At 43.4% G+C, this 20,023-nt stretch overlaps 1 protein-coding gene across 1 annotated transcript in view; it reads right to left on the bottom strand.

The window, feature by feature from the left end:
- The window catches only part of Sumf1 (sulfatase modifying factor 1), an 84,284-nt gene that overhangs the window by 34,609 nt on the left and 29,652 nt on the right, over positions 1–20,023 (bottom strand). The window contains exons 4-7 of the mRNA XM_021164694.2: positions 15,861–15,943; positions 14,005–14,127; positions 13,114–13,228; positions 5,666–5,779 (exon numbers count right to left, since the gene is read on the bottom strand). Coding sequence (XP_021020353.1) covers positions 5,666–5,779; positions 13,114–13,228; positions 14,005–14,127; positions 15,861–15,943 — 435 coding nt within the window. The remainder of the gene's footprint in view (positions 1–5,665; positions 5,780–13,113; positions 13,229–14,004; positions 14,128–15,860; positions 15,944–20,023) is intronic.

Genomic DNA, 20,023 nt, shown 5'->3' with positions numbered 1-20,023 from the left:
ACTTTGAACTCTCAGACCCCGGAATATCCTCGCAAAGGACACACGATCAAAGGTCTTCTAGCAGTAGAAATCCCAAAGCAACGTCCTGTTTCTAGTACAGACTAGGCACTAAGTATATGCTTGATGAATGACCATGCCTATGAAGGCATCGTACAGACAGAGAGGGACAGACAGTCAGCAGCATGTGGTTTTTGTTCTACGTGCAGTGGTAGAAGGCTGCAGAATGGTTTATGGATGAGAGACATCTAGCATAGCAAGTAGGATCTAAATCAAGCATAGCTTTAGGACTTACAAAGTCAAGCCAGTCTGAACCCTAAGAGCAACCAAGCAATGCGGAAGAAGTATCTGGGCAGAGGCAGTAAGTCAGCAAGGTTACTACCCATTACCATGCTGCTCTCAGACCAGAAGACTGGTGTGTGTTCCAATTTACTTAGTGCGCCATGTGCAGAGAGATAAGGGTTCAGAGAGGAGTCCATAGAAACAAGCAAAGAACAAACAGTCCATGCCACAGAAGGCGGAAAGGATGAGCTTAAAGACTCCCTGATCAATTCCCTAAGACATCAAAACAGGCGAGAGAAAAGACACACACTTCGCAACTGTCTGGAACTATACAGTATGATATATGGTCAAAACCCATGTTGAAAGCAAGCTGACAGATGTCTAGCTAAGCCCTGGCAGGCAGGAGGGGAAGGAGGTGTCTGGACTATAACAGCATGGAAGCATGAGCAAGGTTTGTAAGTAAGGATGACCAAGGACTGCACCAACCAAAGCGAAGAGGGCGAGAAGAGCAAGCAAGCAGTGTTCTCAATTATAATTTTCTTCCCCTTTGCTGGCACAGGCTATTATCTCAGCTGACAGGAGCAGTAGCATTCTAACTAGACAGGCAAACAACAACAAGAAGAAAACAATACTTTGAGACAGAGGAATGGAAAGGGTCTCCTCACATTAAGATGCCTGATCTGCCAGCGATCTCATCAGGTGTGCACACGTATTTCCAACTCACACAGAGAGAGGCTCAGGTGCACTCGAGTTGATATGCATTCCATTGTTGCCGAGTTAGAAAAACACAAATCACTCTGGATAGTTCCAAGACTAGAACTCTCGCTGGGAGTACGGCAGGAGGACAGATAGCTGTCTGAACCAGACCAGACGTGATATACACTCCTAAAATTGCAGCAGAGGCTGAAAGATTTCAGTTTAAGGCCAGTCTGAGCTACAGACTAAGATCCTGTCCCATGTCACAGAACAAACAAGCAAACAAGCAGCCTGTTTAGATACAACTGTGTTCCTCTTAGACCCAGAAGGATACTATAAACCATACAATCCCATCACATCACCAGCGACATAGCATCATGGTAGCCATAGTGACTCAGCAAGCATAGGAAATCAGAACATTAAATAATCGCTTACCTTTTCTTAGGTCTACATTTTTTTTTAATGCACTATATAATGTCACAGATGATATGGGGCCCAGATATAAGCAAATGAGAAAGAAAAAATACAAATAAATTTTTTAACTTGAATATTTTATGTAGTTAAGATATATCAAAGAGGGGCTGGCGAGATGGCTCAGTGGTTAAGTGCGCCGACTGCTCTTCCAAAGATCCTGAGTTCAAATCCCAGCAACCACATGGTGGCTCACCACTATCAGCAACGAAATCTGATGCCCTCTTCTGGAGTGTCTGAAGACAGCTACAGTGTACTTACACATAACAAATAAATAAATCTTTATTAAAAAAAAAGATATATGAAAGCAAATGTCCTCACTTTGGGTTGTCTTTATGGGTGCTCTATGGACTGAGAGATGGACAGATGCACACACACAAAAAGCAAACTGAACTGATTGATCCTCATGGCACGTGGCCAAATATCTTATTTTCTCTTAGAACTTTGTGTACAAAGTATGCCAGGCTGTTTCTACAGGCTGCTTTGCCATAGATGACAGCGCAATAAAATAAAAACTAATGATTAACTTTTGCTTTGTAGAAGCCACTGAATAAGAAAAAGATATGTCCTGAATAACCTGTGCATAAGGAAAGTTGACTTTTCCCCAGCTTTCCAAAGCAGTTTTTAAAACTATTTGCTATAAGCCAGTTCTGGGGATAGCAAGAGCACGCGGCACTAAAGAGGTCAGGTTCTGAGATAAAATGTTTACATAGGCACTCGGGGTCAAAACTCTCTATGAAGATGTCTATTTCTAACTTTGCTTTTGACCCACCTGGAATTTGGACAGCGACTTGAGTGTTCCAGGTCTAAATGTCTGGAACTGGCATTACTGTGAAATTAATGGTTATACTCCAGGTTCTGTGCCAAGCACTAATGATACATAAGCCATTAGGGAAGAAAGGCAAACAAGTTAGGCCCTCACAGAAAAATAGGAATTGGTCAAGTCAGGTGAGCCTCCGCAGCTGTAAGAATTACAGAGCCCAAATCCCAGAAAAAATTCCCTAGGGATCTGCTGATTCAAATGGCAGCAGATGCTGAATACCTTTCAACCCATTCACAGCCTAAGAAAACAAAATTTGGAGTTCAGAGCCCTCCAAGGAGTCTCCATGGTGAATCCATGCCCTAGTCTCTCAGTTGGTACCCTGAGGAATCAAGAAGAACTGGCAATGGGCTTGAGAGGGACGAAAACTCACCTTCATGCACTTCAGATCCTAACTGGTTAGGCTGATGTGACACAAAGACAAAAGTAAAGACTTTAGAAAAAGACTGCACCAGCTAGAACTCAAAACCTCACCTCGGTTTCTCACAAGAGATGTCTGGGATCCAGCCAGAAATAACTATGTCCATATGAAAACAAGACATGGCCGAACAACAAGAACAAGAGATAGCCAGATGTTTCTTACCAGGTGTCCACACTGCAAACTGCTGACTGTGGGGCAGAGACAAGTCACCAGTTATGCTCTACCCTCGTCCAGAGGTCAGGGGCTTGAATCCCAGCACTCACATGACTTTCAGCAGTCTCTAACTCCAGTTCCAGGTGATCTGATGCCCCCTTCTGACCTCCATATGCACAACACACTTTGTGCACACACATACATGCAGGTACAGTACTTGCACACACAGAATAAGAGTAAAAAATACTTTAAATGACTGAAAACCACAGTAAAAGAGCAGTAAACACTAACCAGAGCAATGAAGTGTCAAACACTGACAACACCAAGTGCTGATGAAAACAACTCTTGCTCTTTTATCCTCTTTCTTTGATTAAAAAGAGAGAAAAACAGCTACAGAGGTTCCAATTATCTTATTTCTTTCTGTATTTCTCTGGGCTCATGTAACATTTCATAGTTAAAGGTTTTAAAAGGAACTGAAAGTTGTGTCTGAAGAAGAGATCAGCAAAGACCAAACCATTTTTTGGCTTTCAGAGTCATATTTATTTCTTCATTTTGCAGACAGTAAGAAGCCATTCACAGACACGTATACTGAGTCAGCCTGGGCTATATAGTGAGCTCTAAGACAGACTGGGCTATGCAATAATATCTAAGATGGGGAGGGGGAGGGGAAGGGGAGGGGGTGGAGAGGGAGAGGGAGAGGGAGAGGGAGAGGGAGAGGGAGAGGGAGAGGGAGGAGTATGCATGAATCTGAGTGGGAAAGTAGCAGTATTAGATTTGGTCTGCACAAAGACCATTCGAGATGCAAGGCAGCAGATAGAGTGAAGACAAGGAGTTCACCTGGGAGACTGATGACAGACACTGATGACTCCGTGTCTGCTGCATAAAGAGAGCTATAACAATCCCCATGATGGCATCAAGAATTTGGGGGTTAGTTCTCAAAATGGTTGAACTACAACCCCATCAAATCAGAAAGCAAATGAGGCCATGTGACAAAGACTAGAATAAATGGGACAATTTCACAGAACAAGAGTGACATCAGGAAATAGCCTGCAACAGCTGAAAGGAAAAAAATGTGACTTCTTCTACAAACCCTTAGGAGAAAGTCAGGCCGTTACAGAAGTGAAAGCTAACGAGCCCTGAGCGCCACAGCAGATGCTCAGATAGCTACATTCACAACTTGCCAAGATTCTGGAGCCTTGCACAGCCCCTTCCAAGCAGCATGCTTTAATCTGACAGGGAAAATCTATTTCTGCCTCTGACAGCAAACGCCAAGTCACGTCTTGCCAGCAGGGAGAGGGGCTCCAAGCACAAACTCCCCAAGTCTGCACAATCCTCTCACTTGGAGACACAGGTTGTTTGACCACTACAACCAGCAGTCCTGACAGAAGGGTAGAATGTCTAAAGAATTCATCTTGTTCATCTGTACTTCCAAAAAGGTAGATATATATCTTTGGACTATTCATGAACAGCCCACATATTTTTCTGTGAAAACAAATTAAGCATATCAAACAGAAACTTATCCGAACAGTCTGAAAATGGCCTGAGGCATGGAGTTCAACAGGTTTTTCAATAACTCTAAACTGACTAACCTTTGAATGAGAAGCAACTAAAGCATTAATGTTCTTTATCACCGTCTTCTGTGCACTGCACACAGAGCATTACCAGTGGGTCTGGTTTTAATACTGTTCTTCGGTCAGTTTGATGAATACCCATCCCCAAAGTGTTCAATGACAAGTATTCAAAGATGTTCTTTGTAAAGGAGGCACTGTCCAAACACATGCTCCTATTAAAATGTCTACAGTACTGGAGAGCATGGTTTTAGGGGCAAGGAACTTGTCAATGAAGAGGATGGAAACCCAACAGGAGGACCAGCAGAGTCAACTAACCTGGACTTCTAGGGACTCTCGGACACTGAGTCACCAACCAAAGAACACACATGGGCTGGAACAAGGCCCCCGGCACACATGTAACAGATGTTCAGCTCAGTCTCCATGTGGGGCCCCCAACAGCTGGAGCAGAGGTTCTCTCTAAAGCTGTAGCCTGACTGTGGTAAGCGTTCCCCACAGGCTGCCTGGTCTGGTTACAGTGACAGACACTTGATGCACCAGAGTGGGGGATAGCCACGGGGGGCCCCACCCTTTCAGATGTGAATGGGGAAGGGTCTCTGTGAGGGGGGATTGACTGAGAGGGGATTTGGGATATAAATAAATAGATATTTTTTTTAAAAAAAAGACAGGGGAAGTAAAACTCAGAGAGACAAGGTGATCTTCTTTTCCAAGGAATAGGTACATTCTCCTATGAATGTCATATGAACAGGCTCATGAAAACAACTACTAAGTGACTCAAGTTTCTCACTCAACAAGTTCCTCTCATTTTCTCCAAATTACACTGCTGAATCAAAATCTGCTCTCATCACAGCCCAGGTGAGGAGGTTCATGAAGAATACCATGTCATATATCTTAACAGTTAATATTAAAACATTAGTGAATTTTGCAGCCATTTATATACCACACTTTGCTCAAATTTACGAGATGAAGCATAGGTAAACACCCCAAAAGGGTATTACCATTATCATAGTTCAGTGGCACATAAAATAAAACATTTTTATAAAGGGCTCTGAAGCTGAGACGAGAGCCATGCACACGGTATTCCTTTAGACAAGAGACATGCACACAGTATTCCTTTAGACAAGAGACATGCACACGGTATTCCTTTAGAGACATGAAAGGTCAATGTCAAGGCGGATGCATGAAATCCTTGCTGTTGTCTGCTCAGAGGACAAGGGTCACCCATCAAGATCCAAGTCTATTCTACAAGATACTCACTGGGTTGAGGGTTTCCTCAACAGAATGGTGAACGGTCCACCAGTCTGAGGTCCACTCCCACGCGTTCCCCACTATGTTGTATAAGCCATAGCCATTGGGAGGAAAGGCATCAACCTAAAAATAAAGAAAACAACATTGACCAATTAATTATTCACTATTAAAATCTATAGTGCTATAAAAATCTCTCTGATACATCAAGGAATCAAGATCATTTATTTCAGAATAGGAATACCAATTTTCATAACCACCTACCAAACACCAGTCTGGAAAAATAAATATAAAAATCTCAGCCCCCTCTGTTTTGTTTTACTTTAAGCATTCAGAGGGAGTTTATAAACCTAAGGGAGTTTATTAAATGGGCTGGAACTGGTGAGGTTATTTTTAACAGGAAATAATAGTAACTAACACTAACTATAAGTACCAAGGCTTGACTAATATGGGAGAGAGGTGCTGTAAGAATACCTACGTGTGTGTGTGTGTGTGTGTGTGTGTGTGTGTGTGTGTGTGCATGTATGTATGAGTATATGGGGGTATACAGACAAACAGTATTTAGGCCTTCAAGATCATTAACAGAAATGTCCTCCTAGTATCAAAGTCTTGTCACTAGAAAGCAGCTTTTCCAGGCAAATAGTGTCTTTTAGCACCATAGATTCCACATTAAGTCTGCCTCCTCCACAAGCTCCATCTAGTTGACCATGTTCTCTTTAATCTGCAGTCACTGTCATTAAATAAGGAAAATGTCAGCTCATTAACCCATGTGTTTCTAACAGCAGGTCTCTGGAATGCAGCAGTCTGCAGTAAATTATACATCCATCAAGGAATCACGGCCCAATTCAAAGGCAGGTCAGACAGTACAGGATAACACCCACAGGCATGGAAGCAAGGTGCAGTTTATGTAAGACAGAGGGCAGGAGGAGAAAACACACTGAACAATAGTGAATTCAGGTCACTGGCCAGTTTCATGACTTAAAGATTTTCCCCATCAGGATTAGGGGTTTAGCTCAGTGGAAGAGTCTGTAAGGTAAGGTCCGAGGTTTGGTCCCCACAATAGGCAGGGAACAGGAAGATATTGAAAAAAGACAAAGTCAAAATATAAAAGCAAAACAAAACAAAAATCCTTTGGGGAAAAAATTATTTTAGCCTTCTTCTCAATAGACATTTTTTTAAAAATATGTTTGCGATGAAAAAGGCCATTATCTTCGGAGATATTTTTTTTCTCTTTTCATAATTCATGCTTTTCCATACTGAAGAAGTAAGACTGTAAGAATGAATAAACTAACATTCATGTCTAAATGGCTTCAGATGGTTTTACATCTACCCATGAATACAGAAGCATCTGCCGGTTGGGCAATTCAGTGAATTTTAATCCAAGTTAGGAAGCCACACTGAAAGGCAGTTCATGGAGATGAGCTGGGAAGTCAAACCCCACCATGCTGCTTCCATAATGAGCGTTCACTATGGAAACAGCCTTGGCTCATTCAGAAATGCCATGTGCGGCCAGTACGGGCAGGGAGGGGCTCCGTGGCAAATGAGTTCATAAAGAGTTTAATGAAGGAAGCAAAAGGAGAATGCCTGAAACTACAATTCAGCTCTAAAGAGCTGGGCCTGACAGGCACACAGGCAATTCCACCATCTGGGAGGTGGAGGCAGGAGGATCAAGACTAGCCTGGGCTACATGGTGAGTCTGAGGCCAGCTGGGGCCACATCAGACACTCACACTCACTCGTTCTCTTTCAATACAGCTCTACAAAGCAGAATGGGACAGAGAAAGTATGAGGACAGGAAAGGCCACACAAATTCCAAGGGACAAACTCCAGTGGGAGGATCTACGGATGCCCTGGAATAGGATCTGTGATCCAAATATAAGAGACAAGAGGGAGGGGAGGCCACGGCATAAGCTATAAAACATGTCTGGGACATAAAGAGCCCCTGGACTAAGCTGGAAGGAACGAGAAAGAGAAGAAACGAGTAGGCTGCAGGGAGGAAGTGGAAGACACTACGAGGCAAGGGGAATGAGTAACTGAAACACATTCTAGAGGAAGGGATCCATCTCCAGGTTTCTAGACGGTACATGAGAGGTACCATGTTAACCTTCCTTGGCTGTTAGTCCTCAACAGGGAAGTAACAGTGCCCATCAAAGGTTCGCCCTCCCCCGTTAAATAAGAGAATACCTGAAGTAGAATCTGGAAGGTAGCACCCTCTTAGTTACTAACTTATTATATGTGAGCAGGGCAGTGTGGGAAATGGAATTCTCACTGCTCAAGGTCATATGAATCACACTAACCAAACTTCCTCCCAGGAACCTCACATGAAAACAAAGGATAAGACAAATCCTTCTTGAAATGCTAACGAGCTGCTAAGCATTAAAACCAAAATGAATTAGTGATGGTGGAACAGTAGAATAGCAAAACATCCCTCCATCTCCCTAGGTTCACAGTGTGCAACACTCAGTCTCGAGGTGTCTGGTGCTAGCCTGACCCTGTCTTAAAAATGAAAACAACCCAGTAAGTTAGATTCTTGTCCTCGACTTCCGAGAGCACGGTGACAACTGTGGTGGTTTGTATAAGTACGGCCCCCACAGATTCATGTGTTTGAATTCCTGGCCATAAGGAATAGCGCTATTAAGAAGTATGGCCTTATTGGAGGTGGTGTGACAATGATGAAGGAAGTATGTCACAGTGTAGGTGGACACTGAGGTCTCCTATAGACAGGCTTCACCCAGTGTGGAACATAGTCTCTTCCCAGCTGCCTTTGGATCAAGATGTAGAATTCTTCACTCCATGGTACCACTCCATGGTATCACTCATGGTACCATTTCTGCCTGGATGCTGCCACACTTCCTACCATGATAATAACGGGCTGTTAGAAACTGCAATGAAACTGTAAGCCAGCTACAATTAAATTTTATCCTTTATAAGAGATGCCTTTGTCATAGTGTCTCATCACGGCAATGGAAACCCTAACTAAGACAATATAAAGGACAGTTCGGGTCAATTTGAGGTCATTTTTGTAGGCATCAACTAAACTTAAAGACACCTAACATAGATGTGACCCATCTGAAGCCTTCCTCATCCTTGATTAAGTCTACTTTAAGAATGGGTTCCTTCAGAGCTGCTGGTAACTGTTAACAGTTTTATCTTGGTAACTGGGGGGCAATGTCTTTAGGTTAAGTTCTGCAGATACCTGCTGACCTCTTTGTCAAACACTAATGCCAAACAATGGAAGGGCAGAGCAGGCGTTTGTGTAGCTTAGTGCTAGTGTGGTCCTAGGTTCAATCCCAAGAACCACAATAAAGGTAATAAAATAAACATCTACAGAGAGTGCATATCTCATACTGATCTTCCTCTGTCTCTGTGTCTCTAATTCTGTCTCTCCGTCTCTGTGTGTGTGAGTGTGTGTGTGTGTGTATCAGGCCCTCTGAGCTTTATGTTGTTTACAAAGGTATCCAGAAATGACTCATTATTTTTTCTTCCTCCTCTTCATCTTCCTCCTCCTCTTCCTCTTCCTCTCCTTCCTCCTCCTCCTCTTCCTCCTCCTCCTCCTTTCAGCTCACTTAATTAAATACACATACAATATTATGGTGGTAATCACAGGAAATATCTGTCATTGTCCAAAGCAGCTTTATCATAGTCTCTTACTAAAATTGACTGGGGCTTACATTATTGATCTGGTTTATTAAAGCTACCACAGACTTCTTCCAACAACAGAGACAATGGAAGCTGTCACCTGTGCCTCTGGGATGGAGCCTCCCCATCTCTAAGGACAAAACGATCCTGTTCAACAGTGGAACAATGGACACTCTGTACTTTGGCCTTCACAGCTCTCATGTGAATGCTGTTACTATAACAACTAAGGTCTGCTCCATCTGAGCAATACTCTGGGTTCAGGGTTTACTGCAGCTGCTCTAGGTGGCACTATACATTTTGAGGGAGGCCCCTCCTGCCAAGGTCCCACTTCCTGCCAGGCTCCTTCACGTGTTCTTGTCCAGAGAAGTTGGAAATGAGTTTGACATGCAGTGCTATCCGTTTCAGTGCTACCCGGACCTATAAGTGAAGCTACTGCCCTGCTCTCTGTAACAACTAACATCTTTTTAAATACATTTTTTGAAAGAGAGAAAAAAAGAGTATGTGTATGCCCACTCATGTAGCACAATGTGTCTGTAGGTGTCAGAGGACAGGTAATGAAAGTCTATCTTCTTCTAGCATCCTTAGATCCCAGGGATCTAACTTAACTTAGACCATGGTGCTAGCTGGCAAACAGCTTTACCTACTGAGCATCTGACAGGTTCTGACAGCCAAGGCCTTCCTTGCCTGGACTTTCACACACACTCACATCAGGCACCACCCCTGACATTTTGCTCCAGCACCACTTCTGCTGGCCAAGAGGTCCCCTAGAAGTCCTCACTCCATGCCCTGCTCCTACCAAAAAGCTTGGCTTGTTATCCATGTAAAGCATGAAGAAAGGTAGAAATCACTGCCTTCTAAGACTTCCAATGCTTTACAAACAAAACTATGTGTCTGGAAGAGGAGCAGCTATCCTGAAGGAAACTTAGGAGGAATCAGCGACCAGATGGCTTGATTTGCCTTTTCTGCCTTACTGAATAATGCAACGTCTCCCATCAGTTTGTGTTGGCTTAACATATATGTAACTCACGTACATGGAATTGGATACAAACACAAATGCATCATGTGCTATGGAGGACTCAATATCCTCAAGCAACTTGCTTTTTAACTAAATTCTGCTCCAAATGCTACAATGCCAACAACAGCTCAAACAGATTTTCAGTTTTTCTTACATCAGGTGCCTCTTCACTCTTTCTTTTCCCAGAATTTCTTGGTCTTTTACTCTCATTTATTTAGTTTTCAAACTGAAACTTTCTAACCATTTGGTCACATTCCAAATAACATATCTGTGTCAAATGTATAAATATACTCTTCGGGAAGATTTTCTTGAGGAAAAATGCAAATTTTAAGAAGAAGGAGGAGGGAGGGAGGGAGAGAGAGAGAGAGAGAGAGAGAGAGAATCACTTTCTTTCTAACAAACCCAGGCAGTAGGGCTATTTCTACATCATAAAACTTCTTTCCTCGTTGTCTTAAGAGAAAATAAAGTTGTTGTTGTTTTTTTTTTTTTTTTTGGTTTTTTCTTTTTTCTGGTCTGAAGAATGGTATCCCTTCAGAACTCATGCTAACACTTAGTCCTCAATTCAACAGGACTAAGAGAGTGGCCTATGGGAGGTGACTAAGGAATGACTGATGCCATGAGTTCTTTTATAGACAGTCGCAAGACTGAGCGAGTGTGCTGTTGCTCCCTTCAAAGCGATACACAAATGCCAATCTTACTAAGGTGTCCATCTTGGACTTTCTAGTTTCCAGATCTGTGAGACATGTTCCTGTTTATCAGTGACCAAGTCTATGGGATTTTATTATAGCCACACAAATAAACTGAGATGATTTTAAACATAGCTTCATGGCTGTACTGTTGGTAAAAACTCCATGAGAGAAGAACTCTTCCGCATCAATAGAAGGAAACATACCTTGGGCACTATTGGACACAATTTAGTCAAGAGAAGATTTCTAGGGTGGGAGTGTATCTCAGTGGGAGAACACATGCTTAGCCATAGGCAAGATATTGGGTTGATTGCCGGTGGAAGAGGAAGTGAAAAAGGAGAATGGAGAGACATTTGAGACATTTTCTACCCTTTAGCCATTGATTGCGCTGAGAATCTGTTTTTTATAAAATCAGAGATGCTCAGTATGAATATACAAGATGTTCACTGCAGTATTATTTAAGCAAATCAGGACTTATAATTTATATGACAGGTTATCCAGCCTGTGAATGGCAATGTGATCATGGTCTATGCATGACAGATAAAACGCTCCTGGCGGTAAAGGGGAAGCAGCGGGATCCCAAGTCTTCCATCCCGAGGCCAGCGAGATGGATGAACACATGCACTGCTCTTCCAGAGGACACAACTTCATTTTCCAGCACCAAAGTTAAAACTAACTGTATGTAACAACTCAAGTTCTAGGGGACCCAACTTTCTCTTCTAGGTTCTGTGGACGCCTGCACATACCCTTACACAAATAACTAAAAATAACATCTTTAAAATATTCTATCCAATATGATTTAAAAGGAATATATAAAAATATATATGCTACATATATACCAGATGTACTGGCTAGTTTTGTGCCAACTTGACACAGCTGGAGTTATCACAGAGAAAGGAGCTTCAGTTGAAGAAATGCCTCCATGAGATCCAACTGTAAGGCATTTTCTCAATTAGTGATCAAGGGGGAAAGGCCCCTTGTGGGTGGGATCATCTCTGGGCTGGTAATCTTGGTTCTATAAGAGAGAAGGCTGAGCAAGCCAGGGGAGGCAAGCCAGTAAAGAACATCCCTCCATAGCCTCTGCATCAGCTCCTGCTTTCTGACCTGCTTGAGTTCCAGTCCTGACTTCCTTGGTGATGAACAGCAGTATGGAAGTGTAAGCCGAATAAACCCTTTCCTCCCCAACTTGTTTCTTGGTCATGATGTTTGTGCAGGAATAGAAACCCTGACTAGACACCAGAGATACACATGCTGGCTAAAAGGGTAGTTAGGATCATGGGATTTGGGAACAAGCCAAGCTGGGATTTGAATCAGCTGTGGTCACTTTCCCAGCTATGTAAACTGGAACAGGAGTTTACATCTCTGTGCCTCAGAATGTCACAGGCACACCAATACCCATCTTAAAGAGTTAAATGGACATTACAAATGAGCAGATCTATGCATGATAATGGAACAGTAATCCTGGCACACTGCAAAGCTGGCGCCACCATCACCATTAACCCCTAGGACGAGTGGAAGGTCAGGGACCAGAGTGCTAATAGAGATTAACCTGGGAAGTAGACTGCCAGGCCAGCTTAGCTTCTTCCTCTATCCAGAGAGTCTTTCTTATAGTGTGCATTATATAGTCACACACACAAAAAAAATGCACCCCAAAGGAGACATCTGATGATTTCTAGCACTTGCCACTCTTGAGGGTGGATAATGAAGGAAGAACACTGTTGGTCAGAGAGCAAATGGTGCCTTTCACACACACACACACACACATACACGCACAATATATTTGGGCAAGTTCATGCTACAGTGTGTGTGGAAACAAGGAGACAACTTACAAGATTCTGCTCTCTCCTCCCATTATAAGGGTTCTAGGTAATAACCTGGGTCAGCACACTTGCTTACAATTACCTCTCCTCACTGATGAATTTCTCTGGCGCTGGTTTTGTGTTCTTCAGATGGGGCTTCCTGTAAGTCAAGCTCGCCTAGAACTCACTATGTAGCCAAGCTGAAGTTCTGATTCTCCTGCCTCAACCTCCAGATGCTGGTGTCAGACCCAGGTCTTCCAACCCAGTCCCAGTGCCTTGGTTCCCAGGCACATAGCCCTTCTCGAGAAGCCTGCTTACTCACGGGGGCAGTTCCTTGGAAACCATCCTCGCCAGTGTTGCTCACAGGAAACTTGCCCTGCCAGATGTTGGCATAATGCTGTCCTTTGGGCTGCAGTTTGTTGCCCCAGGGGAAAAGCCTGTGAGGAGAGACACAGGCATCAGCATGGTCACGGGCTTCTGGACCACAGTCAAAAGAAAGATGCAGTGGGAGAGAACAAACAATGCATGTCTGTCCTGGGTGAACTGTTTTTTTAAAAGATACCCTTGTAAATATAACTTTTAATTGGGACTTTTAGAAATTTTCTTATAACAACTCGTGTCAAGTGTGCAAAACGTCAGTCTCTCCTCAGCACTGAGAAGGCCTGAGATAAATGATATGACTGAAAGAGGCCTTCTAGAGATCGGAGACACAAGGCATCACTCTGGACTTATATGGTAACATGAGCAGGCACTGCGTACCACACTTTGTTTTAAGCCCTGTCTATTTTAAGGAGCTTTTCCTAGAAGATGTGACCCAAACATGAGTTTTCTGTCTCATGGCTGTAGAAGCAGAGAATACCATGGCTTCAGAAGACAGCCAAAATAAGAAAATGCTAAAAGCAGGGCAGCCTGCCAAGCAGCTCTGAGGAGGGATACACAGGAGCGGGTGTGCGGCCAGCGCTCACTCTGCCACTACAGAGTCCATTTGGTCCCATACCTGGCTTTAGGAACTGTAAAAATTTTGTGACTCACCCACTAGTGTCACCAAAGCACCTCACAAGGAAGAAGAAAAGCCAGCTGTTATTAATCAACTTCCTGACCACAGCAAGTTCCAGGGAGCCGAAGAGAAGAGAGAAGGGAGGAGCAGAGGAAGAAGGTGTGGAAGAGAATGTCAACACATTGCAGGGCAAGGCAAGGCCTTGTGTTTGAGTACCTGTTCTGCAGGCCTCCTCTACAGCTGTATTCCCACTCTGCCTCAGTAGGCAACCTCTTCCCCGCCCATGTGCAGTAGGCAACAGCGTCGTTCCAGGAAACATGGAGAACCGGATGATTTGACCTAGAGAGGAGCAAGCGCAGTTAAAAGAGACAATGGCCTGAACAGAAAGCAGGAGGTAGATTCAGAAAGTGACCACAGTCATGATTTCAAAGCCTAGCTGTGACACACCTGTCCTCTCCAGTGGGAAGTTCTGAAGTCTTAGATGCCCAAATGGGTCACAGCCTCTCTGTACTCAAGCGTCTCTTCACTTTGCAGCCTTGGAGGCCCACAGATTCCATGGGGATGGCAGGCACAGTGAAGCTCTGCCCCCATTGGCTCAGCTGCGTAGTCATCAGCAGATGCTTCTGGCTCCTTCCACATTTTGCAAAATGGTTAGGGCACCTTAGAGCCTCCAGTGACTACCACAGCAGAGATATAAGGCCCACAGAGGCTCAGCTTATAATCTGTACATTCCACAGAGCTCCATGCAAACTAAACCAGAACTTTGTTGGGCTTACATGGTAGTTTTGGCATCTACTCCCTTACACATCTGTGAGTTCCTAAAAGACATGCCAAACTCTTAGCCTGTTTCCAGACACCTAGCTTTTAACTTTGCATGTTTCTGCTATCCTACTAAGGGTCACCATCTGCCTCACACTAGCAGCCTTTCTTGAGAGGATGGAGGAAGTCACTGGAGCTGAAATCACCACTCACTCTTAGGTGACCTAGACTGGCCCACCTAACTCCTCATGCATCTCTGAATTCCTATAGGACATTCATTAATTTACTCCACAAAGGTTCCTGAGTAGCTCTGAGTCTAGTGCATAAATTTAAAAGTATATTCCAATTTGGGAGTACAGCTCAGTCATAAAACAGATGGCTGTGGGTTCAAGTCTTAGCACCACAAATGAAAATGCAGTCTCCTTTGGGTTTTCCTTCTACTAGCTTGACAACCAACTTTGCACCTGGAAAAGAAGGTAAAATTGAGATCTAGAGAACAAGTCCACCCCAGGTCCTCAAGGATCCTGAAACTTTCTACCTCACCATCAATTTCTACACAGAGGAAGCCAGTTCAGACCTTGAAAAATTTTGTATCTATCAAGGGGGTTGGGTCTCTAGAGCTGAAGTTCATATATATATTCCCTGCTCCCTGATTTTAAGGGGAATAACCTTGAATATAGTTAGAAACGAAGGCCAAAAGCCCTGTCTGAAGAATGGGGTTAGGCAAACAGCTTCCTGGCTGTTGGAAGCCAAGTCATAACTGAAACCCCGCTTCGTCCCCAGGGTATAATGTGCATCTCTATTTTTGCTTAAGATAATTACCTCCTTGCCACCCCGGAGACGTGCTGCCACTCTGGGTTTTGTTTTGTTTTTTTAGTCAGATTTTGGCTTCTAAGTGTATCAGTCGAGGACTAAAAAGTACATGGATACTATACCAAAGGCCACCTGACAGGACACAACTAGTATCCATAAGAGTGACAGTCTTCTTTCACATAAAGACTCATTCGTGGATAGACTGTTCTGAGTAAATGTGTCATGTCATTTGTGATAGCCTGTCCAAAGCAAGGCAATCTGTGAGGAGGAACTCTGAAGCCAAATGAAGCAGGAAAGAGTCCATTTAGTCAAAGCCTTCCGTGAGCAGACACTGTGACTGGGACTTCATATACATTATTTCCCATCATCTCCTTGCCCTCCCAAGAGTGGCTGATTATACCTGCCATTCATTTTACATATGAAGAGAGTCACTGAGTTCTGCAAGAGCACAGAAATTTTCATTGGAACAACCCATATCATCAGGGCATGACCAGACTCACCTGTGCAGAATACTGGAGTCCGGACCCTCTGGGTGTCTCCAATTAGCTCCTTTAACAGGCAACCACCATGGAGCAGCTGCAACCTCAAAGCAACCGAAAATAGGCTTCCATCAGCTACTATGACTCCAGAAATACACCGTACTCATACACACAGCCAAATAATAAAAATCTCACATAGGGTCATGAGGCCTATTTGGGTTCTAAAATAAAAAACTTTACAGAGTATCAGTACCATAGACTTATATGTGACCACATAGTCAAACAAAAAACCATTAGTTCATACAAGTCTATTTAAGTGCCACATAGCTACAGGGATTTTCTAAGGCCGTCCTGCCCATTTATCCTCTATAAGCTGTGACAAGTGGTAGATAGGAAGTGAGGTATGTCACCAACTTAAAAGATGAAGAAACAGTTCATCTTCACATTAAACATGAGGTTAAAGGTTATCCAAATGGCCAGGGATCAAGTGGACTCAGAAGAAAAACAAGAAACTATGTTTAAAAGATCATGGTTCAATCTGCAGCTCAACAAAACGTCTGACAGACCTTCTGTGAAACAGGATCTCAATCCAGCCTCAACTAACACAGAAAGGAGGGGGCCAAATCTGGCAAGACTGTGAAATACTCAGGAAACTGTTACTAGAACCTTAGCCACTTTTGGGGGGTTCTGCTAATCGTGCTCACCAGAGCAATGCGGGTGAGGAGGGAACAGACTGGTTAGCACCTAAAGCTTTGATGCCAGTCACAGGTAGTTTTGAACTGTGGCTCTGCTCTTCACAGTATAACCTCCTCCGGGGCTGCTTGTTCATTTGCAGACAGTCACCAACATCCATTACGGTGAAGTCTAACATAAAGGACTTAAGGCTCTGCCCTTAGCAACTTAGGGTAATGACTGAGCAAGCAGTAGGGACAAGGAACCAGTCTCACTGAGCATGGCCCTATGACAAGCAGTCACAAGGAGAGCCACAAAAAAAAAAAAAATCAATCATTGCTGCTAATACTGAAGAACAGAAACTTGGGAAAGATTCTTCTAACATAGACTGAAGTGGACTCGAGTTTGGCCCCAGGCCAACTGTATTCTCAACACATTTCATCCTTATAAGCTGGTGGGGTGGAGTTGACAAGGACTGTGTCCCTCCTGACAATGACAGCTGTCACTGTGAGCGCCAAGACTACCCTCATCTATTTTTTTCCACATTAACACAATCAAAACATATAAGATATCTCCACAACAACCTGATGGAAAAAGACTTTTGGTTTAAACATTTCAATAGAAAAGGCATTTTGTCCTTCACCATGATCGACTACAAGGCATTAGATTTCACAGCATGCAGGAACTGTGAGCATGCCCTTCATCTACGGCTAATCTGGGTTTGTTCTGTTTGGTGCCAATGACAGGTAATTTGATTGGTGTCAAGGGAAGATGACTTGAGAAAGCTCGAGTCATTCCACTTCTGGATTGCAGGAAAATAACCACGACTCCACCTGCCCAACTCCACTCCCAGCACAAAGCGCTATCGATGGAAGATTCTAGCTCTTAAATTAAAAAAAGGAAAAAAAAACCAAAATACATTAAATCTGGATTGTAGATACTGGACCGCCTTCATTCTTTTTTTTTTTTCTCATGATATTTTGTATTTTGAAATATTTCTTCCACGTTTAGCAATGAAAACAAATAGACAATCTGTTTGTATCCATTCTGCCCACTAATGCGCATTTAGACATTTCTAGTTTGGAACTGTAATAAACAGCAGGCTGAATCTTCTTCAAAGAGTTTGTAGCTTTGGGTGATGTCCATGCCTACTCACTCTACATTGTGAAAGACTTCAGTTATCCATATGCCAGTCTTTAGAGGAGACAACAAATGCCAGACAAGGAGGAAGCTCCTAGAGGCCTTTGGTCCTGTGAAGGCTCTATGCCCCAGTATAGGGGAATGCCAGGGCCAGGAAGCACAAATGGGTGGGTTGGTGAGCAGGGGGATGGGGAAGGGATAGGGGGAGGAGATTTTCAGAAGGGAAACCAGGAAAGTGGATAACATTTGAAATGTAAATAAAGAAAATATCTAATTTAAAAAAAAAAAAAAAAAGGAGGAAGCGCCTCCAGCTCCCCAAGCCTTCAGAGGAAAACACCCACAAAGCTGAGTTCTGCAGAGGAGACCCAAGGGCTGCTGCAGCAGCGGCTCACCACTCCTTTCACTATCCCCAGCATTTCACTGAATTCAACCGCCAAGTCCCACTGGGGCAGGATAGAACAACAGGCAAAAATAAAAAGGTGTGACAAAGGAAAGAAGCAGTCCTTGTCTTGGAATCTACTTTGCCTTTCTTGCTGAGTCAAAGACAGAAAACAAACAAAAAGTCCACAACTGATATTGCCAAAACTCCCTCTAGGGAGTTCTAAAGATGGCAAACAAAGAAGCTAAAAGCTACAAATGAACTCTGCTTGCCTGGGCCAGAACACCAAAACGTTTAGTCTTATCACACTCTCAGTCCTTTCTCATCTCTGCATGGAAAACTGGTAAACTACCTTACAGCTTTAAAAGAAAAACCTTTAAGAAAAATAAGTAAACCAATTCATACATTTTTGCTTCAATTTTAAGTTTTGCTTATTCTTGAAACTTTGTTATAAATAACTTCTGCTGTGGAATGTAACTTAGAAAGCCACAGGACCATACACAGCCAGAGCAGAGTCCTGCATGGCTGTCCAACACCCTGGCCCATGGCTTGGTACTGTGCACTGTCCTTTCCCCAGCTGACTTACTGTCGACATACTCAGTGAGCTCACTAACTCCACTCTACTTTGGCTCATCCTGAAACTCTTTTTTGCAGCGTAATCCAGGATCTGGCTTTACCAGGTGGAGGTCCCTAATGCAGAAGAAAATGCCTCAGGCCAGGGATGGTGTTGGGCTGCTATGTACCAGAAATTACCAGAGTGCAGTTTAAGATGGCATATGGACAGGTTGTACCTTTGTAAAACCAAAATGTACCCTTGTACCCAGACCCCTCCTCACACATCAGGCCAATGGCCCTGACATCCCTTCCCTGTCCTTCTCTGCTTCTTACTTTTTTCCTTTCTGCAATGTCACATCAACTCTTGAACGCCATCCAAAACATACAACTGTTGACAAATTTTAAGGTAAAAGAACTCATCACACAGGAGGGGACACAGGGACCAAAGACCACAGACTCTTTAGTTCAAAACAGCAAGGATCTGAATGCAACGGCATATGCAGACTATATAGAACACAAGCAAGAAATACATGTAGACTACAAGACCTTCTAAATAAAAATTACAAAATTATCCTGTTTTCCTATAGATAGTTAGCAAAACTTACTTTAACATGGAAATTTATCATGTACTGTTACAAAGGTAACCTATAGAGTGTAGGTCTAATTTTGTTTCCATAAAATATTTGCCTAATAATACATGTTAGTATAGCTAGATATAATTTTAAAAAAATACCTGAGAATATACATGCACTTAACAAGGGTGAAGGACCAAAGAATCAAATGAGCATACATCCCAAAACAGGTTTCACCAGCCTCAGCACTCTGGACATTCTCTAGGACATATAATTCTGTCTTGGTTAGGGCCTCCTGCTCGGCCTAAGGTAGAATGTGAAGCAGCACTTCTGACCTCTACCCACAAGACCCCAGTTTTATCCCAACTGTGGCATACAACAAATGAATCTAGACATGGCCACGTGTTCCTCCAAAGAGCAAATTGTCTGCTATAGTGACAACCAGGAAAACCATTAGTCATTTTATATGTTAACACATACTTCACATTGGCACCACAATAGAAGCACCTGACATGCTACAAGACATAAGATCTCGGACTCTCTATATTCTCCAGGCCCCAGTTTACATAAGTTTTTATGTGAACATAAAAAACTCCCCGTGTTTACCCCTCTCCAGTTGTCTAGCCACTCGCCTGGGCAGTCTGAGAAAGCTGGTCCGGTTGGCTTAGATGCTAGAGAGCTGGCAGGCTGACCAACTTAGCTACCACATAGGCCCAAATCCGGGGCTTTGAGTTGTCCACCCCAATATCTATCCCATCTATGAGCTGTTAGAGTGTGTGAAGGGGACAGTCCCACAGAAGCAAAGGTGCAGGGTCGCCATGACACAGGGCGACAGGATATCCAAGATGAGTCTAGGTGAGGATCCA

This window comes from Mus caroli, unplaced genomic scaffold, assembly GCF_978045245.1.
Source record: "Mus caroli unplaced genomic scaffold, Mus_caroli_1 scaffold_7, whole genome shotgun sequence".
Taxonomy (NCBI): domain Eukaryota; kingdom Metazoa; phylum Chordata; class Mammalia; order Rodentia; family Muridae; genus Mus; species Mus caroli.
The sequence above is the reverse complement of the archived record's forward strand: the minus strand, read 5'-3'. Positions and strand labels throughout refer to the sequence as shown.